Source organism: Falco rusticolus, chromosome 3, assembly GCF_015220075.1.
Source record: "Falco rusticolus isolate bFalRus1 chromosome 3, bFalRus1.pri, whole genome shotgun sequence".
NCBI lineage: Eukaryota > Metazoa > Chordata > Aves > Falconiformes > Falconidae > Falco > Falco rusticolus.
In genome coordinates this window covers 43,959,993-43,984,946 of record NC_051189.1, presented here as the reverse complement: position 1 = coordinate 43,984,946, position 24,954 = coordinate 43,959,993, and the positions used below count along the sequence as shown (strand labels likewise).

The following is a 24,954-nucleotide window of genomic DNA, read 5'->3' as shown; positions in this document are numbered from 1 at the left end:
CTTTATGAAACCAAACAAAAACTGGATAGGATCAGCCTAAAAAGCTTACCTGATTTATTACACACCTGTGAGTATTGGCCATTCAAGACTGATAGGTCCCACATTCCTCACAAGGAATGTGCTGCAGATGCTTAGCTGACCTGAGAGACACAGCAAGCTGGACAGTCTGCACAACGTATGTTTGATGTTGTGTTGCTCTGCACATAAGCTGCCGTCATTTGTTTAGGATTTCCAGAAACTTGATACATCACTTTCAGAATTTAGTAGATTACCACCCAAAGCAATACTTTATCCATGTATATTGGTGAAGCTGTGAGGTACAGATTGAACTTTCTCATTTCCTTAAAGGTGACTGTAAGGACTGTATGCAAAAAACCTCTTTAGTGGACTGCAGTGAATGGCCAATTGTAATTTTGTTAGGGCTTTTTATATGACACTTGCAGGGTAATTTACTCCTTGATAGGCCATTTTACAGTTTACAGGGAGTAAAGGCTTGGGCTAAACAGCAGTAGCACTACAAGAGTTAGGGGTGAAATTTTAGTTTTAATTAAATTATTGAAATGGTATAGTCACCACAGTGGTCATTATTATGCTTTATATTACAAAGCTTTCTCATTCCATTATGGTTTATTCTCCATACTGTAGCACAATAAGAAAGACTGTTAAACTGCCGTTATAACATTATAATTGTTTCTATGGCAGTGGAAGTCATGCCAATTTAATTATATCAATTTAGCTGAAATAGTACCACTCTGTGACCAGTTTTTGGCTGTGGCAATCTGCATGATTTACTTCTGTGTGATTTACTCACGCTATGTTAATTGAAATTTTTTGTTTTGTCATGATTTGGATTATATTTTTCTTTTCATTCATGAGTTAGCACAGTCTACATGAGTGAAATTCTTAGCGATTAAAGGTTATCCGAAGAATCGTGTGTGCCAGCATTTAGAATGAGCAGGAGCAAACCTCCTTTGTATAGGGCCGTTTTGTCTTTTTTCGTTTAGTAAGAGAACTCCAAAGAGTTTGTTCTACAGACATAATGCATGTATAAAGTTTGTCAGGCTTTATGATTTTTATTTCAGGGAAAACAAATTGTTTGCTTTCTTAGAAATTAGGTGTTCTGTAGGAAGCTGTCTTTTTTTATTATTAGTCACTCCTTCTTGGCCTTTCTGAGATACAAACCTTAAAATTTAAAAAGTTGTGGGAGGGATTGTACTTGAATTACGTGTAAATTATATAGTGTAGGTGGTCTCCCCACTTCTAAGAATGTGCACCTTCCACAAAAGCAATCAGTTAAGCTAATCATAGCTATTGAAACATCCTTTTGCTGACAAGTCCATCTGTATAACCTTGTTAAGGCAATCACAATAACATTATTCTATCACAGCATTATTGACTCCAACTGACAAATCAGACTAAGACAGCTTTTGAAAAACATAGATATTTTCCCCAAATCATAGGAAAGTGAATTTTAAAGCATCAGTGTACTAATATAGGAAGAAAAAGAGAGTTATGCCTCCACGAATTGTAATGCTGGCATAAGGCATTGCCCTCATTTGTACCGATATTTTATTCCTCTCATTGTGTAGTATCACCTGAGTATACTCCACTGTGGAAGTACATTCCAATAAAGCTCGTATTAGGATGTAAGAGGGTATCAGTCATGACAGAACTTTGCAGTTTAGTTGCTTCCTTTCTGCAAACCACTACTTAAAATTGCTTAACATGTGTAAATATGTTAATTCCATCATCTGTTTATGACTTCCACATATTTTTTACAGTTGAATTAAAAGTAGTCATCTACATTTTAAGGTAATTAATTTGAATGATCTCACTTTTGATTTAGGAATTTAACGATGGCCTTAGAAGATATTACTGATTCACAGTGACTTCAGCAGTTGCTCATTCTGCTATAAACATAAGCAAGAGAGGTAGCCCTGCCATATACACTTACATAAACTGTGTTTCTTGTACCTAAATCAGTGGAATTATTTAATAGAAGCATAGAATCACATGGTGGTTTGGATTGAAAGGGACCTTTGAAGATCACAGAGTCTTGGAATGATTTGGGTTGGAAGGGACCTTAAAGATCACCTAGTTCCAACCCCCCTGCCATCGGTAGGGACACCTTCCAGTAGACCAGGTTGCTCAAAGCCTCATCCAACTCAACCTTTAACACTTCCAATAATGGAGCATCCTCAACTTCTCTGCGCAGCCTGTTCCACTGTCAGATTTCAAGCTACACCAACAGCACATCCAGTCCACTGTGCCGTTTCTGAAAAGAAAGCTGAGCAGTTTGGTTGATTATAAGATTAGGATTTCTTTTGCACAAATATCTTCTTTTGTGGCTTCCAGCACTCAGCAGCCCACAATAAATCCAACAGGGAGAATTTTCTGGAAAGTGAACAGCAGCTGTGGACTTACAGATATGAACTGCAGCCCACAGATTTTACCTTACTAAAATACAGTGCAGTAAAGTTAGCATTTTACAAGACTCGTGCTTTCTGAAAGATACCGGTACAAATAATTAAAGATTCTAATTTTTTTGCTCCCAAGTAGAAACTGAATTTAATAAAGTATAACAAGTTAATTGTAAAGTTTTTTGAATATTTTGAAAACCAAATAGCTTTTATTGACAAGTTTTTTCACAGAGAAACTCTAACCAGATCACTAACTTCAGATTCAGTAGTTCAGAGAGTTCAGTGAAATCTTGAGAAGGGGCATTTTAAAGGTGAAATCTGAAACATTTAATTTTTTGTTTCAAATTCAGACTCATTTGAGTAACAACTTCAAAATTCATGTGAAATAATCATAATATTTCTATAAGAAACGGCCCAGTAGCAAAATTATACAGTAACAAATTCTAGATTACGTTTAAAGCTGTGAAATTAGATCAGGTCTCTCCTTCAAAATTCTCCTTTTCATGAGTTTCTAATTAGGCAATATTCTTTGTTCAGAGATAAACCTTGAGACATATGGTCTTTTTATTAGTTGTTTTTAGCACTTCTGCTTTGGAAGTCTGTTTTCAGCTGAAAAATTACTTCCTTCCCAATGCATGTAAAATGAAAATGAATGTGAACATTCAGGGTGTTTTGTTTGGCTTGTCTCTTTTTCCATTAAGCTATTTCATTTTTCCATGTTCAGGCCATAAGTCTTTGCTGTGTAATATTCGCTTTTCCTGTTGGCAATAGAAAAATTCGTATATAACAACTTGATTTTTTAAAAGGATCGTCGAGGTCAGATGTCTGCAGTTGTTTGCCTTGTTTTCTAACTTGCAAAACTAAATATTCCCTCCCCACAATGTTCTGCATGCTGTGCAAAGACATACCTGATTACAGTATGTGAACAACTTAATGCCCTCCATGTGTTTGCGTGAGTAACTGTATTTTAAAAAAAAGGAAAATATCAAATTGGCAAAATCTATTTTGATTCCAGAAAGGAAAGTTCGGTGGGTGGCAGTGAACATCCATTTGCTGTTTATGCATGTCGACATGCCTCTGTAGCTCTCCATCTGTAGTTATCCTGTCATCTCAGATCCTTCTGTTTTAGCAGTGTGTGCTTCGCTGTCCCAGAGGTGGGTTGGAAGGGATCTAATTTGAAGCTGTCTGAAGTTCCTGAGGGTCTGTGCTATCAATGGCTGCTCGGCTGTATCATGACTATGCAACTTAGATTTCAAACCAAATCCATGAACGTGTAGGCGTTAAGACTTGCAGTGCTATAGATGTGAAGGTGTGAGTTATCTAGAAGTACCAAGAGGGGGTAGCATCTGGTGAGGTTTTTCCCATCATCGTTCCTGGTCCCTAGCCCTGTTAGACAACATCCAAATACGCCATGCTGAGGCGGCTTTCCCGGGCAGGGCTGATTTCTGTTCTTCCCCAGCTGCTGTCACCAAAGCTGGTGCTGCTTTGATGCCCACAGACGTGCAGCCTGTGCCCAGCCAGCAAGCAATGAAAGAGGACCTGTCCTCTCTCACCGAGCCAGCCCTCAGCAGTGCTTTAAGAAGCAGAACTATTGTTCAGTCTCTGGCTCTGAGAAGAGGCAATTACTGAAAGAACAGCAGTGGGGTAGTCTGCGAGGACCAGGGAACGATAAGAGGCAGGAAACTTTCTCCCATCCTACTTAATATCTCCACATCTCAAAATTTCTCTGCTTTATCCTATCTACTGTCTCCCCCCAGACATACTTAGTGCTGAATTTGTCTATATCTTTGCTATTTAGTACACAGACGTTAGCTGGCTACAAGCAAGGAATAAGGTAAATGTAAACATCTTCTGCTCTCTTCGTGCTCCTTCCCCTCTCCCAGAGACTGAAAGGGAGATTAAAATTATTCTTAAAACAGCAGCAGTTGCTCCTGAGACTAATATTAACATCCACTACAGTAACCTATGGACTGTTTTCATGGACTTAACTAGAATTTTACAGCAAAATATGCCATGTATTAGTTCAAGAAAACCTTTTTCTATGCATCAGTGCACTACACAACTCTGTATAGAACATACTATACCGAAAAGAAATTCTGTATTCTATCCAAGATGTATACAATTAGGCTAGTAAGAATATAGTCATGTGTTCTTAACTTTCTCATCCTTTTTACTCTCATATCTTTCTTATTCCCTTTCTTGCTAGCCCTAATCCAGCAGATATATGTAGATCCCTAACATCGGTGGGGTGCTTGTTGAAATCAAGCATGTGTGTGCATGCTTGTGGAATTCACTCTGTAGCTTTGTAGGCTTTCATCTGCCTTGTGGAGTCACGCTGACATCCTCGTATCACTGCTTGTAAAAGCAGCTTTACAAAGTAAAAATGCTAGTTATATTAGTAATTACTGATATTTATTGTAAAGGTTAATGATCTCCAGAGTGTATTGGATTTAGTGGATATTTGGCAGCTTGCAGAAAAAGACCTCATATTGACAAAAGTTTTGATTATATTTTTTTTCCCTCAAGCAAACTGAAAATTCTTTTTCTATTACATTGGAGGAAACTCTTTATGTATTAGTCTTGATTTTTAATTCAGTGTGTAGGTAAACTGAAGTTAATATTACTTGTCCTTTTACAGTTGTATCCTGCTGTCATTCACAACCCTACCAGCCTATCTAAAATCGATTCTTGTTCTTCCCTTTGTCTGTTAATGTTATTTCAAATTTGACAGTTAAATGAAAAGTATCTTTTCAAATCTCAGTATGCTTTTTTATCTTTGCAGTGGTCTAATTTTGTTCTTATTTATTAGAGCAGGATATGTTAAAATTGCATGATGAAAGATTACAGACAAGTCTGTGATGTTAAAGAGTGAGCGGATCATTAGGCTTCTCTGTGGCTTTATTCATCTCTCGAAGTGACCAGATTTATAGAACAACTGTTAACAGGACCATTAAGTAATCCACCTAGACTTGGAAGTTCTTAACAGAGCCTTTTATAGTTCCCTCTTGAATTAAAAATACATTTCTGGGGAACATATTCAACGACATTGATTAAAGGAACTTCTGTGAGAAATTTCTTCAGAATGAAAAAAAATATATAAGTAGACTTAGCATCTCGGTGATTTCTTTTACATGAAATTATCCAAAGGTTACTGGACACCATTAGATCCTTCTGATTAATCTCATCAAAAGAACTTGAGAAGTTTGATTATGATGAGTGTATACTTGCTATAGAGAATATGTCAGAAAAAATGAGTCCTTGTTCCTGGAGGAGTGTTCTGAAAATCTGAAAATTACTGCAGAGGACAAATCAAAACTTCCTTTTATGTGAATGTCTGTGACAGTTATCGAGGTTTGGAGGTGGATTAAGCTGCAAATGAAATTAATCTGATTAAGGCCAGGGTATCGTGCATTGCTGAAGGAGATTATTAAAGCTGCCTTCTTTGGCCACGGCTGACAGCTGTTCTCAGGAAAGCGCTGTGGAGTCATTAGCTTGTACAGGTAAATATAATTATACATATACTTAGGGTTTGTATTTATGTAAATATATAAATATATGCATGTTTTATATACATAAAAAATACATAGTCTACATATATTTATATATTTACATAAATACAGAAAATGTTTTAAGGAACCTAAAATGTGGACTGATGCCTACAGTCAATCTGAAATGAATAATTAAATAGATCATATAACTGAGTTTTGCAACAGCAGATTCTCTTTTCCATAGTCATCAGTGCTTCACTTCTGCTAGGTAAGGGAGGACTCCAAATTTCATCCTCTGACCTTAAAGTTTCTGTAGAGACTGTCTTTGCTTTTTTTAAAATGTGTATCAGATTAATTTTGGAGACTGTCATTGTTCTGGCAGAATGCATGTGAGGCCTGCGATTAAAGGATTACTCTGCTAAAGCCAAGGTCACCGGCAAACAGCATGACAAAACTTGAGGGTCTGGCAAAAATATGTTACCTGATATCACTGACAAGAAATGTAGAAACAAAAGCGTCATGAGGAAGTATGTGTTTCTAGGAGCATCTTGTGCCTCACTGAAATTAAAGCAGTAAGAAAGGAGACCCCTAGCAGTTCAATATACTTCTGCTGCTTATTGCATCTTGTCACATTTTGTATTCTGAGTTTTCACGAGGGCTTCAGCAGTGCAGATACTCACTTCTTGGCAACTTGTTAGTGGCAGATAGTTCTATTCAATGAACTGTATAGGAGTTCACTCAAAAGATGCAGTGAATTAGCACATCTTTCTGGTTGCCCTTTGTACACACTCTAAAATAAGAATTAGAATCTCCTAAGTTAGAGAAGTTCCATGAAATCATTCAGTTCGATTTAAATATCAATAAAATTGGGTATTCACTATGACTGTCTTTTGAGATTTTTGGGGTGCACGTGGGTCATTCACTTTGATCAAGCAGTTAAAAAACAACTGGTCCTTTCTTATACCCTGGTGGATCCATGATCGTCTGAGATGGGATACTATGGCACATGGTGCTCTGGATAGCCGTGATCTGAATGGTTGATCTTCCCATCTAGATTCCAGGAGCACAGCTTTAAGAAAAGCAGCAAGTAATGCAAGTTATAGCACAGACTGGAAGTGCCTAGCAGTAGAGCTCATGGGTTTTGAATCTTTTACTCTTCAGCTCATTTTCTTGTAACAAGACAAACTTCTTATTGTAATCTCATGTCCCTGGGAATGGAGGCTTTAACAAAAAATGCTGAATGTAACCAGGCTTGCCGTAAAACAACAAGAGTTGGCAATATTGTGAGCAATTGCATTGCTTCGAGCAAGCAAAGCAGAGAGCGTAACAGCAGTTGCTTAAACTGGCCTATTAATCTTTAAAAGTGTTCCTGGATGCAGGTAGGAACATTCTGGTTATTCTCAAGAGAGGGAGTTATTTTTCTTGTCAGAAATTCTAACATTCAAGTGAGTTTTCAAGTCTTTTTATAGTGCTTTTTAATGTCATTAGAGTCTAGTACAGACCCTTAAATTTAGGACCCACTCTTTGGTGCATTTATCTCCAGCGTAGCATTTCTCTTCTTGTATAACAAGAGATGTTACGGTATTCTTATACTTGGACAAAGAGACAGAGCACAGAACCCACCAGAAATGAAGGAAATTAATAAAATTAACTGTACTATTATTGCAACATTTTATTAATCACACCTTTACCCCCATACTTTGTTCACAACCACTGTATACAAAATACAGTTATTTCGACAATAACAAAGTTGAATCCTGTTTTGGCTAGAGGCTACGTTGCATCTGTTCCTCATACTGGATTATGTGGGCTTTTGGCGCAGTGTCTCCTATTTGCATGATTTCCTAGTAACAGTAGAACAAAACCCCCAAGGAAGAGTCGGTTTCACAGGGTTTGTTACGTTAGGGTGTCCATGGTACAAAAGATGGAGAACTACAAGAAGAATGAATAGTTTTAGCACGATCAAGCCAGGCCACACCTTTCCATTTTAAGTGCAGAAATCCAGTCCCCATCAGCACTGCAAGAGTCTTCTCGACAGATACGTACTTTCTCATTTGTGGAATGCTTAGAGGCTGTATACGGTGGTGAGGAACTCAGGCACATGAGTCTGATCCTTTCTGCTTTTGCTATCAATAAATAAAATACTACAAAATAGTGTGGGAAGAGCTTTCTGTAGCTGTTTGAGGCAGTTTATCTTTGAGGGAAGGTATGTTGGTGGTGAATTTTAATTTTGTGGTATTTCAAATGCGTGTATAACTCCACAGGGATCTCAGCAATTTTGTTCTAAAACAACAGCAAAAAATTAAAGTAAACATGATAGGTTAAAATGTTCTTGGTGAGACCCAAATTGGTTTACATTATAAACTCCTCTTTCAAAATGTTCATAGTTCCATGAATCTTTGGGACATAGTTTTTTTTATGGCCCATAATTAGAACTTTTCCACTTTTTTTTTTTTATAGCAAAACTTCTTCAAGCTTTCTTTTACATAATTAGAACTTTTCCGCTTTTTTTTTTTTTTTTTTTTATAGCCAAACTTCTTCAAGCTTTCTTTTACCTTTCCTGACTCTCTGCCCTGAGATGTTTTCCTACAGCATTTCTGCTTGTGGCTATATATGAGCTGCCGATGATGTGTCTAGTTCTTCACTGTTCAGTCTTGTCTTGATGCATCTTTTCAGTCAAAATCACGTATGTCTTGAGTATGGGACACACCAATCTGAATAAACTCTTGATTTCACAGAAACCCTTACCCTGTTCCCAGTCTTCAAAACTTGAAGACAAAACCTGTGTTGTCTCATACCTCTGCATCATAAGAGGGAACTGGTGAGAGCAATTTTCAAACTAAGTGCTAGACTTAATCTCGTCAAGGACTCCACTGGAGCACAACAGCTTTTCTGTACAGTCTTTGTGCGCATGTTGAACTTCTGTGCTCATGCTGAACTTCCTATGGTAAGTGATGACTAAGGTTCATATTGATTCAATCACCCTTTCTCAAGCCATTTTTTCCTTTGGGCTTGGAGCGTATTTCTGCCATACTGTGTAACCTCTCTGGGCTGTTTCTTGGACAGAGAGACTGCCACAAAAGGGAGGGAGACCAAGGAAAAAGCATAAGCCATGGAGCTGGTATTTGGGCATGAATATTGCCAGAGATCAGAGCTCGTGTTTCAGGGCAACATGGTTCAGAAAACAGCCCCTTGCTGGTTCTTCTGACTTGTTTTGTGACTGATACTATTACTACATGAAGAAGACAGCAGTGGGCTTCTCTTGTTGACTTCTTGCCTTCTGGCTTTCTAAAAAAAAATCACTTTAGTAATAAGTTCAGTAAATAGAATAATTTTTAAATTGCCTGTTTTGCAAGGCAGGAAATGGATCCCTGAGCATGTGGCAAATTAAAGAACGCAAAGAATCTATTTTTATCATTTAGGGTAGGTCATCTGCCTGGTTTTCAAACAAATTTCCGAAAGTTCTTTTATCACTTTTAAAAAATAAAATAAAATCTGACAACACTCTCTATAGCCCAGAGAGTAAAAGTAGTTAAAAAAAGGAGAAGACAGTACTGCCTAACTAAGACTACCTGGTTGGTTGTGGGGTTTTTTTTTTGCGGTGGGGTGGGTAGGATGAGGGGTGTCCTGTAACCAAATGGTTAACAAATTTAATGTGGATTGACTGGGAAAAAATTAGGTTAAACCAGTGTAACTTTCTAACAGCAGTTATGCATGATATGGAAATCTTTTCCTTTAGTCATGGTCCACTGTCATGGCCACAGGATTTGCTCAGCCTGTGAGCCTCCAGTCTCAGTGAGTGGGAACATGAACATCTCTAGCCCCACCACCCAAAAGTGACTTTGCCTCTTTATCTCTCTTAACCACTCTCAGCCAGTGATGCTAGGGTGACCTCATGGTCTATGCCTGAAGATCTTGATACTGTGAATTTTCTCTTTAAGTGGTAATTAATTTAGATGTATCACATGGTTCCTCTGGTTTAGTGTGCATTGGGTTTGCTACAACAATGAGACGGATTTGCTAAGTCCAGTTTATCAGCCAGTTCGGACAGCTAAATAGTCCCAATAAACTCAACACATAAGCTTCATTTTAAGAACGCTCTTCATGTCATCTCTTCACCAGCGTGCTCGGGATGAGGATGCGATATTGACTATGTTATATTTTGAGCAGCCACCTCAACCTAGAGAGTTTGCCTGGAAGCAGCATGGGTCGTTGTTGCATCCTGGGAGGACGTCACAATTATTAAGTAGGCTGTCTCCAGTCTCTAGCTCATGGGGCAGGTAAAAGCCATCTGTGTAACACTGAGTTAAGTGTTTAAAGACAAACAGAAAAAAAAAAAAAGAAAAAAAAAAAAAGAGTCAGTAATCAATATTCAAAAACAATCATCCCAAACAATACAGTATGGGAGCCAGTCACACAAGTTTCCCTATTTGCCAGTGGACTTCTTCAGTATTATCTGTCGTGGCCTTCAAAGCCCGTTTGTTCAGTGGTAGTGAGAGGAGATGGAGCGTAACTGCTCACATGTGGAGCAAGCCGGGATCAGAACCTGTGGTTTCAGGGTAGAAAACTAAGGTTATGCTGCCAATGGAGGTCTTTGCCTAACAGCTGATGCTCATGCTTCAGAGTACTTCTACAATTAAAGCAGGTTTCATTAACGCTTAAATGCATCATTTGTATCTAATGAGGATTAATGTCTCACTGAAATGAAATACTAAGGAATGTGTGTGTCCCTTGTCCATGCCAACACCATTGCATCTTAACTACCAGTTTAATTGGGCATAGGGAATTACAAGAAAATGTACGGGTTTTTTCCTAGCATTATGCGTATTATTTTTTATTACCTGTTGACAAGGTGTTTGAAAATCTTTTCTCCTCACTGGTGATAAAAGTAACTGGGTAGCAAGTCAGAACTATAGCATCCTTGTTACTCTTAGGAAATGGGATGGGAATATTTATTGTGTCAGCCTAATTAATGTTTATTTATAATAAAAAGTATAGTATGTATCAATAAAAGTGTTATAAAGGGCTAGGTACTACAAAAGCAGCCATAAAGTCAAGATCTCTAACATTATGCTTTGCCAGGCCTTTGTGCTCTTGCACCTTTCTGAGAAATTTCATGTTGACTGCTGTCTTGTGGACGAAAAAGTGCTTCTCCTCATTCCCACTTAACAGAATCATGTCCTTTTTATAGTTTTCTTAAGAGTGCATTTTTCAGTACTAACAAAGAATGAAAGAAATATAAAATAGCATGTCATAAAGCAGAAACATAGAGTGAAAAAAATATTTCTACAGTGCATAGTTGTCATGTCACAGCATATTTGTTTGTTATACAAGGCAATCTTGGTGTGTTGGTTTTTTCCTGGAGTTTTAGCGTCTTTTCTTTCTTTACATCTGGTGATTTTAGTTAGTCTTAATTTCGCATTAATTTTTTCCTGTTGTCGTTAGGCAGTGCACATAAAGTGTACACAAACAAATGAAAGGAACATCATCCTTATTGCACTTCAGTTTTTAAATAAACTGTGCTATGCTATTATCTGTTAAAATTTATCTAAATTCACCACCTAAAAATAGAATCATAAAATGACGGACTGGTTTGGGTCAGAAGGGACCTTTGAAGATCATCTAGAACAACCATCCTGCTGTGGTCAGGGACATCTTTGACTAGACCAGGTTGATCAAAGCCCTGCCCAATAGAAAATGTCCACTTGAAACCAAATGTAGAATTTAAGCAGATATAATGAAATTAAACATTATCTCCAAGCACTTAGTATTACTGAGACTTAAAGGGATTACATCTCACCTAAAAGAAAGTACCTGCCATGGTACATTATGGAATGATTTCCCATAATGATCAAAATTAATCCTTGAGCTGAGAGCCAACACAAATCCTATACATAGTTTAAAAGCTTAAAAAGCTGTAGACAGTTAAGTGGGACTCTGCATCAGTAAGAAGTGTGATTATTGGGCTGATCATACACTCGGGAGCAAACTGCTTACCACAAACTGAAGTATTGCTTTAGTGTTGTCTGAAAAAGGGAGGAGTAGGGCATAGGATTTCCCTTCCCATCTCACTTTCCTAAATCTCACATGATTTTCCAGGAAGTCCTTTTATCTGTGTCCTGCCCCCTTTTCATTTATGGCATCTGTCTGATAGGTTACCAGCTGAGGAAGTATAGTTTATCCACTGATGTACAGAGTTAAAGCCAAGATATATGTCATGAGTCTGAAGCTCAAAAGAGCAGTTTTCCATCCGTGATGGAAATTTCAATTGTTAAATGAATCCCCACTGGATTCGTTAAAGAGATTACTTGATGGCTCCAGTAAAGAGCCTGAAGTTGAGTCTCTTGCTATGAAGCAGCAGCATTTTTTATAAAAATATGCAGTTTACATTACATCACCTGCTGAATATTAATTTTATACACATTTGTATAATGATTGCTTGTGGCTTTGGAAAATAATACATGATCTGTTGAAAAACTTCAAGCATCTGCTTGTGCATTCTGGAAGAATTCTTAACTTTAATAAACATACAACTAAGAACAAACTGCTTGGGCAGCAGCTTTTCCATTATGCACAGGGTTTCCAAGTGCCGAATTCACAAACACTGAAACATTCTCAGAAGTTCATTGATGTTTAAAAGCTGTACACTCAGGCAAAGATTCTTTGGATTTTCTATATTTCTGTAAATGATGATAAAATACAGGTTAATTCTTTAGTGCCTGGTGCATTTGACTCACTTGGTGGATTAAGAATCTCCAAGAAGATAGACAAGAGTGTACTTTAACCACTGGGGAAAAAAAAAATAAAAAAATAGAGGATTGATTTTTGTCAGGATTTCTTTTATTGATTGGCAGCTTAACATTTATCAGCTCAAACAGCTTATGGCTGCCATTTTGTGAAGTGGTATTTTAGAGGTCAAGCTAATGCACCAGGTGGTTTTATTTGCATTTCTGAAACCGATCTTTGTTGGGCCATCATTATCCGCTTTTACCTGCTTTGAGGACTCAGAACATAATACACACAGTGAAAAGTAATTATGAAAAGCTCTTCTCACAGCCTTTATCCATAATTTCTGAATAATGATTTATAAAAAAAAAAAAAAGGCAGCAAGTGCTGTGATGGCATCTCTTTTGTTTTTAGTCAAAGAATTTTAACTACACTGTTGCTGTTTCCTTCTCTCACTGCATCACCAGCAGACTTGAAATATGAACATGACCATCTAATTAGGCATCTCTAAACATGACCATCAAGTCAAGCAATTTTTTTAATCCCCCCAAAGAACCAAACATATCAGTATTCCAGAAAGGAAAGATTTTATTTAGGAGGCTGTTTGTACTGACGACGTGCCAAATTCTTACATTTTAGATGTGTTGCCAACATTTATCAAGCTGTTTTCCTATGCAAATGTACCATTTTCCTGTGTTATTGGCTATGAACTAGTCAAGCACAAAGACTGAAACAGGGCATAATAATTAAAACTTAAAGAAAAAAAAATAGAGAAGAAAAACATGGAGAGCAAAGAAAGCTGTGACACCAGCCCCACAGACATCACATTTTATTCCTACAGTTGTGATAACAAAGCATTACCTTGCAATATTTGATACAACACTGACCCACATGGCAAGTCCATATTCCTACTGCACAAAGAGTTACTGGAGTAGATGAGAGCGGGTATATGTGTGCTGCTTGACAAATGGCGTTTCTTACAGTTGGCAATTGTTAAAACCACTTGATAACACTGTGCAATCTCTGGCATTGTTGTACAGAAAAAGCCTTGGCTGTTTCCCATGACCATATATTTATAATTGTATTTTCATTAAACTGAATTATCTGTCAGCTTCTGATTTCACAAGTCATTTTCATATTGCAGCTGAAAACTTTCTAAACCAGTAGCAAGGAAACATGCAAAGTTAAAAGGCAAATGTATCATCAACTGTAAATAATGTTCCAGCAAGTCTGCATTTTAAGAGTAAAAGTTATGGAGACCAGCAGATCACAAAGGCAGATTTCTTGCTGCTAACTAGCTGCAAGAGAGACTGACAGGTTTTAATTCACCTGTTAATTTTCAGGTGTGGCCAGAATAAAGGCAGTTAACAGAGAAAGACAATGAGAGTTGTCTACAACTGCAATCTGCATGGAATGTCCTTTAATTTGGGGTGAAAGCCACAGACAAACTGACAGGACAGATTTCTGGAGTGGGATGCAAAGGGCGAACCAGTGTCTTGGCAGTCTTCACAAACTGGCATGCATGGAAACACAGGTGTTTTGTGAGCATCCAGCTGATAGTCTTGCACACATTTTTTGCAGCTACCTTGAAGCTGAGAATAGGAAACATGGAAACATAAATCTGAATTAATTATTTAAAGTATCAACATAACTCTCATTTATCTCCAGTAAGGAGAGGTTATTTTGCATTTCAATGGCATCAATTCAACTTCAGTGTATTTTACTCAAGCATGACATAAAGACCTAAATCTATTGTTAAATCAGAGGAATCTTCCTCTTTGTACCTCATAGGTAAACTGTTAGAAAATTTTTAGTACATTAGCATGTTCGCCACTTTCACTGCTCCAAGTGGAAGTGGGATGGTGTTTATGAGAATGCCCAGACATTGTACATACAGTGTGGGTTACAATGCGGCCGGTACCTGTGAGGGTGAGACTTAAGACCTGATGGGACAAGCTGTGGTTGAGGCTGAAGAAGACTAGAGTGAAGAGAGGTTATTGCTTTTATTTTAAACCCAGATCAGTTCACAGAAGCAGATTTCTTCACTAAACTGAGAAGATTGTAATCTGGGTTCGGGGGCACAGGGGAGAAAAGAGAGCAGGGTGCTTGGCTGGAGACAAGTTTTCATTTGAATCTCTGGCAGTTGGAGCAGTCTGCCTGGCTGTGGCCCCACTTAAATAATAGCTATAATGTATAGTTAATGTTTTAAATAAATATGGTGGAAGTTTGGTTTAGATTGTCTACAGTACCATGGGGTAAAAATGTCTCCTGCTGCCTGTTAAAAAAATTAATTCTTAAGAGACATTCTAATCAAGGAACAACTAAATTGCTTTTCAGGCTGTAAGTCCAAGGAGACACAGGCTATGCGCAGTGTTTTGTACAGTACCTGGTACAGCAGTTCTGCCAGATAGAAGCTCCTATGTGGAGTTACAAAGTAAACGATAAATGTTTGCAATTTCCTTTCTCCGCTTTAATGGCCTACTTTCATGTTAAAATTACTGGGGTAAGGAGAAAGGCAAGTTATTTCTTTCCTTTTCCTTATAATAATTGAAAGCATCTATTATTTTCCTTGCTTTACCTTAAATAACATAAAGTTAGAGGTTTTCATACATTTTCCCCTCCCTCTCTCCTAGGAAACTGATCTCATGACTTTTAACATCTCAATGCACCGCTCTTGGTGGCGGGAGCACGGGCCTGGCTGCATACGAAGGGTGGTGCGTCCTTCTGCCCCTGGCATCCTGGAGGATTACTCCTACGTCTCCGTGACGGGCTGCATAATTGATTTCCAGTACCTAGAGGTCATTCACAGCGCTATCCAAATACTCCTCTCTGTAAGTTGCCGTTTGTTTTTGTACTCAGGTTCTGGCAATCCTTTCGCATGCAGCCTGCTGCTGTGGGGTGTCTCTGTCCTGAAAGGAGGATGTTGTAGTTGATGGATGACAGCACAGATTTTAAACTGTATTTTGAATTAGAGAATTACATTTGCATTATGAAAATGTGCACTGCTCTTTTCTTTCCTTACATCTCGTAATGCTCTGTAGAGGCATAGTCCCCACCCTGGTCTTTGCTGGGACAGAAGAAAATTAACTCAAGTTCTTGGCTCTCATTCATTGAGACATGTACAGCAAAGGAGAGCAGACTTGTCAAAAATTAATTTGCGTAAACCCTTCTGAAGTTCACAATCAATGGTGGTATTTATTCAGCCCTGTATGTAAATGTATTTTACATGATACATAGCTAAGTTTCTTCCCAAAGTGAGATATGGCTGTAACACTTGAAAAAGGTTAGAGAACTATCAGTAATTAAAGTAGTCATTTACATTCAACCATGTTATTTGTTCTTTCCTGGAACTCTGCATTATCAGAATACTCCACCTCCATGATCCACATTTTGTAGTTGCAGTACCAGTCAAAAACTGCAAATACAGGAAGTCATTATAAAAAGTCTGCGGCACAGGGAAGCATGGGGGCTGGATGACTTGCTTTGGGAGCAACAGCCCAGTCTTGGCCACAGACTTTCCTCAATCTGATGGCTGCTTCTGCTTGCGATTAAAAGGTTGTTTAGTGCGAGCTGCATGTGATCTCCTAGAAGTGGTAGTTCTTTCTCTAGACAGCTGTGTGTACTACCTCGCAACCAGCCTAACCCAACTGGCTGCACGTAGGTCTGATACATTGCCTATGTCCAGATCTATTCTGAGAACATAAGTGCTTGTGGATCATGGTCCTAACTATGGCCACCAGTGCTCGTCAGACAGTGGGAGAAGACATGCAGTCTGCAGTCCATGCCTACTGGCCAGATGAGCTACCTGGTCTGAGCAACCAGAAAGGCTGGATATTCCCAGTCTATTCAGTGCCGATTTACTGACTGACCGGTAAATACTGCCACGAGCAAAGTACAAGGGATCTGTAGGATAAGTCTCACTCATTAGTTAATAATTATTTTCAAATTTTAATGTTTATATTTTTTCAAGTTAAGGACATTTTTCTTTTGAAAGAAAAAAAGAACAGTGTGTGTAGTTACACCTATCATCCTGTCCAGCTCTCTAGAACAAAGCAGTCTAAAAGTTCCAGATAATTTGTTGGCATTACTAAATGCCTGATGTAAGATGCTGAGAGCTTTCTCCTTGCCACTGCTTTTAATCAAAATTTGATGAACTTGTATCTTACATCAATGATTAATGAACTCGCACTCGGCAACGCAGGTCTGAATTACCGCACTTGGTCAGTGCACCGGCGACATCACATGCACATACACAATCCATGTGTCTGCTCCTAGCCCGTCAGCTTTGCAGGAACAAACGCCATCACAAGGACCTACACAAGCCTTCTCCTGTCCTTCAGTCAGGTAGCAAAGACTTTGAGTCAGGATTGTTTCCAGTGAAGCCAAAAGTACTTGAGGCCCAGTCCTGTGTATGTCAACATACACTATAAAACTTCTGTGAAAGCCTTGCAGAAGAATTTTGCCCACTGCATTGGCAGAGCTTAATTTGGATGCACCATCCTTACTCTGGTGGGGGCCTGATACTCCAAGCAGGTTGCTTCTCCCATGAGCTCTTCATTTGCAGCAAATTCCCCTCGCAAAGCAGTTCTGGTCATTCTGCTTCAGCGAGCCTGTACAAGGGAAAACTGAAGTGTGGTTGGTTTAAAAGGAGAAAACCATAAATATTTCCAATGCTTCCTTACTTCTATAAGAAAAAAATATATCATGTTAGAAATTCTTCTAGAATTTTTGTGATCGGAAACAAACTTAGAGTTCCATGAAAATACAGCCGGTTGTTAAAATCAGAACTTTTTCCTTCTGCACTTATCAGTACAGTATATTCTGGTCAAAATTAACCAAATGACAGGAACACAAATATTAGAATAATAAAATAAAAACATGTAATACATACAAGCTCAAAGAAATACAAAAAAGGAAAAGTATAAAAATTATGTAACAATTATAAAGTGTAAGATGTGACAGGCCTTCCCCTTCTTACGGAGTGACTGATTGCCTGGAACAATCGTAAATAAATACTGGATACAATTCATTGCAAGTTCAAAGTGTGCCAGGAACTTGTAAGGCTTGACTGTGAATTAAACAGTTGCCAGTTTCAGATCTGCTTTGATCTGATATATGCAATGTTAAAATTAAAATCCCATATGGAAAGTAAGGTTTTCCTTCGGTCTTACTATCTTGCTATTCCATCTGTGGTGCTTTATGGTTAGCATATCGTGAGCTTGCACTTCAGTTTCCATTCTGATTTGTAATTTAGGATTGTTTAATTTACTGTCACACAGGAGAGAAGTTACTGCCCAGATTATCAAACTTGTTGCAGTTCCCTCTCATTTTCTGAGTACCGTTGACCTGAGGAAGTTCCCATTCATTTTGGATGCATAACTGCTTTCCTAATTGGGGTACCAATTTCAGTTGTTATTTAAAAGGTCGTGTAGGTTGTCTTTTTTACAGTACTGAAGAATTGTAGATCAGAAGAGCCTTCTTTTTTTCTTGTCCTAGTAGCTAGTCCTAAAAGTAGCCTATTCCTTTTTGGATGTTACAACCTACTTAATTTTCATAACATTTTTATGTAGCAGTAGTAGCGTAACAAACCGTTTTACAGTGTAACAAAAACTTTATTGGCATAACAAATCATTTTATCATGCTAACCCTTGTCCACACAACTGGGAAGGTGAGCACTTCCATTTGGTAGGGAGTTAGAGTCTCCATAAAAAGAAATCCCTCCAGGGGTAAATATTGGATACCTGTCGCGATACATAACTCACTAGCAGCCATTTGCTGTTTTTGAAAGGCGACTTTTTATTGAAATCTTTTTTTTTAACTGGTATAAAATTTTTTATATGCACAGAATGCTGCTGCTGCTGTGACTACATTAGACCCTGCTTCAGGGAATAAGCTCGACAATCATTTATTTAATTCTAACACACTAAGGCTCTTATTGTATTTGCTTTATAGTTGTTTCTAAAAAAAAAAAAAGTATATTTTATGGGTGGAACAGCAACTTCATATCTCATCCTGATTCTGGGTAGCTATTGAAGTGATTGGGAGTTGAAGGTGTTAAAATTTCTTTAGATTGGGGAAAAATCAAGAGAAATGTGAGAGAATGGGATGCAATTAACAGTGAGGAAGACTTAAATTTAAATTGTGCATTTTAAATCTACATTTATTTGATGTGTATGGCACCGTATATATTATTTTGATGAATAAATCCTTCCATACAACACCTTTAATTTTAAAATGCAAGGCAGATCATCTTTACCGAATTTTTGGAGAACAAATTAATATTACAGTCAAAATGGTGACAGCTTAGCAACCGTGAGAAGGGCCCTTCATAGAGCCTTTTCTGTTATTTGAAAATAGAGAATTCACACTGGGAGTATTAGATGCCAGGTAACACTGGCTTCAATTGCCTGAGTTTTAAAAAGTTCTCCAAGTGGTTGCAGAGATTTTTTTATCAGACCCTGAGCCTAATGTCACAATAAGCTTGTCCAACAGCTACATTGTGAGGCAGAGACCCCCCCCCAAGCTAGGGCTCACTGAGGTAGCTCTGGAATTAGCAGCTGTGTAACTTCATCAGTGCTGAAATAGCAAAACAAATTAATTTTGGCAGAGCGATAGGCTGACACAGCTAGACTGCTTCTCACAACACTGCATTGCATAAGGTGAGGTTAACTTTCCACCCATTCTTAGCAATGTGCAGAAGAGCCGTAACTAAAATCTAGACCTCTGAAGGAAGAGTGGGGGGAAAGAAAGGAAAAAACCTAAACCTAAAAACATGCAAAACATTTATGCTGTTTGGCATGTTGATGCTGACTAAATGCAGGTATTTTGAAGAAAAGCACTGCTTAATAAAGGTCTGTCTGTTGTCTCTCATAAGTGTCAATTATTGTAACCCGTAGGTGACTGTTGGACCTACAGATGAGGATCACTCACAAAAAAAACCACTTTTACTGGAGAGTCACCACATTTTCGCTACCCTGTAAAGCCAGGCATGATGTAGGGAGGTTAAGAGTATTGAATATTTTCCATAGCAGAGTGATAAGCAGTGAGCATACCTGCCTAAGGTAAAGCTGGGGACTAATCAGCGTGGAACGGCTTATCAGTAACACTACCAAGCACAAAACATAGAAAAGTATATTACTTTCTACAGAACACAATGAGGTTGTAATATCACAAGTGTAAGAAAAAGCACTCCTGGCAGCCAAATTGGGAGTTGGATACTGTGGTCACTTTGAGTCCAAACGATTCTCCTGCAAGAGAGACTGCATCTATATACATAAATTAAAAGTGCCAAGGCAGCTGCGTCCTGTGGCCAGCTGGCTCAGAACAACTCACATCTCTGCTGATTGTCTCAGCCTCCAAAACAGGCTGGTGCGTTCAAGCCACCCAGCAGGAATAATCCCTGGGATTGTTCTCCTGACCAAAACTGTGCCTGGGAACTGTGTGGGGAGAGCGGTGGCTAGAGCAGGCCAACCTGATGCATATGCAACATATGCAATGGCATGGGTGATGGCATGCCCGTGCCAGGAATGCTCCCAGGTCTGCAGGAATTCCCTCCTATTGATGCAGCCATTGAGGGCAAACGTTTAGCTGCAATTCGTTCCTCAGAGTGGACTGAGGCAGGAACTGGCAGGGATGGTCTCTTTACCCACAGGGGTGTAAAGAACATTTTATTTTTTAAATCTCTGCCAGAGAAATTTATCCCCTACCTTTTTGACATGGTAGAGAAAGGTATGTTTTCATGTGACATCTGGTGATTACAGTGACATTTATGATATTTATTGAGATGGTGTTGAATTTCCATTCAGGAACATTCTGTCCTATTAAGCTCTTCTACCATCCTAATGAGGGAATGTGTGAACACCTCCAACCTTGCATTAAGCAACATACACCTGTCTTGTGTCCATAGTTCTACCATCTTCTCCCCAGCTGAAAAATGGGACATGAAGCTGAGACTTTGTCTGGATAAGGATTGAGTTTCTGTGCTGTTTCTGAGTGTTCTTTCACTCTTGGATGTGTGCCCTCTTGATGTGAAGACAGAAAACAGAACTTTGGGTACAAATCTACAAGGATTGAGATGTACCTCGTTTATTGTGGTAATTAATTTAATTTATATTTGGCCTCATTCTGACTGTCAAGAAAGGTTTGTCTTATGGTGAAGATGTTATCAATAGTAGCTGCTGAGCTTGGTTTAGTCTGAAATTCTTTCTCTGGTGCCGTAGAGACCATTGGGGCCAAAACCATTAAAGAGTTTGAAGATAAAGAAGTTGATCTTCATTCAGTATTGGTTGCCTTGGTCTGGAGCATGTATTCGCTCTGGTACAGGAATGCTTCCAGTATGGATATAGCAGCGTGACAGTGCTGAGGCAGCTTGCATCACTGTATAGTGGTTAGAGAAGGGCTTCATAGCTGGGTATATCTAACCATGATTCGGCATGCAAGAGATGACAAAACCACATGTTTGTGTCATGTCACTGTCTTCCAGGATTTGGGTTAGACAAGAAGAGTATATAAAACATATCTGCTAAAGTATGTGCCCTGAGAAGATGTCTTCCCAGTGCACCTTTCGATTCCTGAATTTATAGATGTTGTGTGCTTTCCTCCAAGAGGCGACAGAATTCTAAAGCAGCTTGTAATACAGTGTCAGGATGTTCCGTGACACATCTACCACTGGTAGAAAAATTGCACTCTGTGTTACAGAATCATGCTGAATAGTTGAGGTTGGAAGGAATCTATGGAGGTCATGTGGTCCAACCCCCCAGTCGAGCAGGGCCACCTAGAGCAGGTTGCCCAGGACTGTATCTAAACAGCTTTTGAATATCTCCAAGAGGGAGACTCCACAACCCCCCGGATAACCTTTGCCAGGGCTTGATAACTGTCACAGTGAAAACATGTTTTCTGATGTTCAGAGGAAACACGTGTTTCAGTTTGGGCCCATTGCTTCTGCTCCTGTCACTGGGAACCACTGACAAGAGCCTGGCTCTGTCCTGTTTGCAACTAGCTTCAGGTGTTTATATAGATGTTAATTAAGATCCCCCTGAGCCTTCTCTTTTCTAGGCTAGACAGTCCCATCTCTCTCAGCGTTTCCTCATAGGAGAGAGGTGCTCCAGGCCCTTCATCGCCTTGGTGGCTTTTCTTTGGACTCTGTCCAGTATGCCCACGTACTTCTTGTACTGGAGAGCCCAGAACTGGACCCAGTGCTCAAGGTGTGGCCTCACCGGTGCTGAAAGGGGAAGGATCACCTCCCTTGATCTGCTGGCAATACTTTGCCTGATGCAGTCCAGTACACCATTCATCGCCTTTGAGGCAAGGGCACATTGCTGACTCACGTTCAACCTGATGTTCACCACGACCCCCAAGTCTTTTTCTGCCGAGCTGCTTTCCAACTGGGTAGCCCTTAGCATATTTCAGTGCATGCGATTGCAGGATTTTGCACTTCCCCTTCTTGAGCTTTATGAGTTATGATATGCCAAAAAACCCCACCTTAATGATATTTCTAGTTCTTACCACATTTTCTGTAAAAATAGTACTTACCTGTCCAAAAAAAATCATAATTATTGATGTAAATTGATGCTGAACACTTCTAAAAATGTAATTGTTAATGTGCTTGGAGTTGTCATCCTTGCATTTGCAGATTCTCCTGTTTTAATTAACTAGGTAGAATGATTTCAAATATTTTGAATTTTCATTATTATTGTGATGATTCATCATAATAAAGTCATGCTTGTCATAAAGAACATTGCTTCCTCTTGTTTTTGAGGAATTAATTCCTCTTACTTTTTTCTCACAGTTCTTTAGCGACCTAAATGTGTGTTCTTCTCCCCAGAACATACACCATCACTTCCATAGGGAAATGGTAAACAATGTGATCTGATTACATTTCCAAATATCTGTCACCAGTCAGTGCCTCATACTGACCCCATGCAATTTCCTCACTTTGTGAATTATTTCTGTCTTGCTGTCTTCAAAGAATCTGCCAAATTTTGATCATTTAATATGAAAATGAATTATGACATTTGGTAGACAAATACTTTTTTCAATAGAGAAAAATAGAATCTAATTAAAACCATATTTAGCACAACAGACATTAAAGTGGAGGTTATGAGTCTCATGTAAATAATTAATCAAGGGAAACATTGTAGCTATTGAGCTATAGAGAGACCAAGATCAGGGGCAGTGGTGGAGTGGCTTTAATGAATTTCAGTTCATTGACCAAGCTTTTACGACTGAGCCACAAGCTTGAATCCTTTTTGGGTTAATTGGATGGCTCTTCTTCTATCCCCAGTGTTAATATTGCCTTCTCTATGCCATTTGAAAATCTACAAGAGTTGCTCTGAAAGAGGTTGCAAAGCAGCTTTTGCCCCTCCCTTCAGGCAGCCAGAGCTGTAGTTCAGTTCGTATTCATTTAAATGTAACAGAAGAGCTAATGATATCAATATATAATGTGGTTCCTCCAGGGCACTGCAGCAGCCCCTTTTTTCCCATTAGTTATGGCCCTGTTATTTTTATAATTGGACAGAAAAGGATGCTAGGGGGACTATCATGTATGTTGTTCTCCAAAGAAAATCCCTGTAGGTGCTGACACCAGTGCTCTCTTTCCATTTCCTTGAGTGACATGTGATTGATTAAGAAAGCCAGTCAACATCAGCATGTGACAGAAAAACATGAGGTAATTTAGTGTTAAGGTCCATGGGAATGGTAAAATATAGTTGTCCTGAAGGTATTACATCTTTTCTTGAAATTTTGCTTGCAACTTTTTCAACTTTTTTGATTAGGAAACTGTTAACATATCTTATTTTCATAATAAACAATTGCACAAGTGGCATGGAAAATTAAATCTGCATTGTCTGCAGAGCTGAACTGCAACATTACTCCAAAAGAGGGTATGAAAGACATGCCTGTTCTTCATCATCATCCTCACAACAATAATAGCCAGGAACACTTTCTCCTAGCCATGTGAATAGTCAGTTAAGGTAGGCTGGTGGCTTCTCACAGATTCATTAGTAAGTGTGGAGTGATCACAAGATTATTGAAAATCAGATTTTTTTCAGCCTGAGCAATGTTACAGAGGAGTTGTTGGTCTCTGGAACAGACTGCAGAGAGGCTACAGAAGCTTGTGCAAGCCTATGCCTTTTGACATTACTCCCAATATTTTATAGTAGTTGTCTCGTATTTTTATCATACTCTGTGCCTGTGTTCCTCCAGTGTTTAGCGTTGGATCAGGGATGCATACAGCCCTTTTCACCTTTCCCAATATCAAGCCTTCAGTGTTAAAAAAATATAACCAAGAGAAACAAAATTAGTGAGAGACTGTATATGCACCTGCATTCCAGTTCTTGTCCTTTTTCCATTAGATTTAGTTAGACCTCATTATTCATGGTAGCGTGTAGGTAGTAAAATACACAAGTATATTTGTCTAATTACCAGTCTGGGTCAATAAAGCAACTCTGAGACAGAATCAAAAAAAATAAGTGTTTTCTCCATCTCAGTTGTCCTTTCCAGGGACGTCTCCTTTTTCAAGCAGCTTATTTGAAAAAAATTGAAACCACTGATATAGTTGTTTGCATGCTCATTTATTCATTAACTGTTACGATATGGATTTGTGAAAAAGAGTTAGGCAACTCCTGCAGCAGAGCTGGCTAAAGGTGAGGGGATAGTGGACAGCAATTTAAGCATTAGCAATATGGTAGTATGTTCACCTTGTCAACAAATCGATATGAGAACTAAATCATTCTAGACATTTTGTAGTACCTGATATAGATTTTTTCCATTTTACATGAAAATTACTATGACATTTTTTCAATATTGTACAAAAATTTCAATGAAATTATGTGCAGATATTATGAGATATTTTTATTTACATGAAAAATATTTAGAGTAAAAATAAAAGTTGGTTGCTTATTTATTTATTTTTTTTTAGTTCATTGATATTTCAATAAGAATGATGGAGAAGCACTAGAGATAAATGGAAGATTTGGAAAATATAAAATTTTTTTCTCCTTCAACTTTTGCCCAAAATTACCTCCCCCGTGGCAGAAGCAGTGCCTGCCTGTAGTCTGCAATGTAGTTACTGTGATTCTCAATTAGATAATTTCCTTGCGATCCATTTCCAGTATTTTCAAGTTAACCTGAACTGCAGCTGAACAAGGAACTGCAGTGGCCCGCTGCACAGCAAACTGGGTGGTCACTGATTCCAACACAAGGCAAGCTTCTCTGCAAATAAGGAGGGGAGGTGGTAGAAGAGGTAAAGACATGTTAAAGTGTCTCAGCAAACTTGTATGCCTACATGCTATTTTTAGAACTGAGCAGAATGCTGAATGTTG

General features: G+C 38.6%; 1 protein-coding gene across 1 annotated transcript in view; it reads left to right on the top strand.

Moving 5' to 3' along the window:
• The window catches only part of NKAIN3 (sodium/potassium transporting ATPase interacting 3), a 367,274-nt gene that overhangs the window by 261,772 nt on the left and 80,548 nt on the right, over positions 1-24,954 (top strand). The window contains 1 exon segment of the mRNA XM_037382143.1: positions 15,268-15,465. Within this exon segment, the coding sequence (XP_037238040.1) occupies positions 15,268-15,465 (198 nt within the window).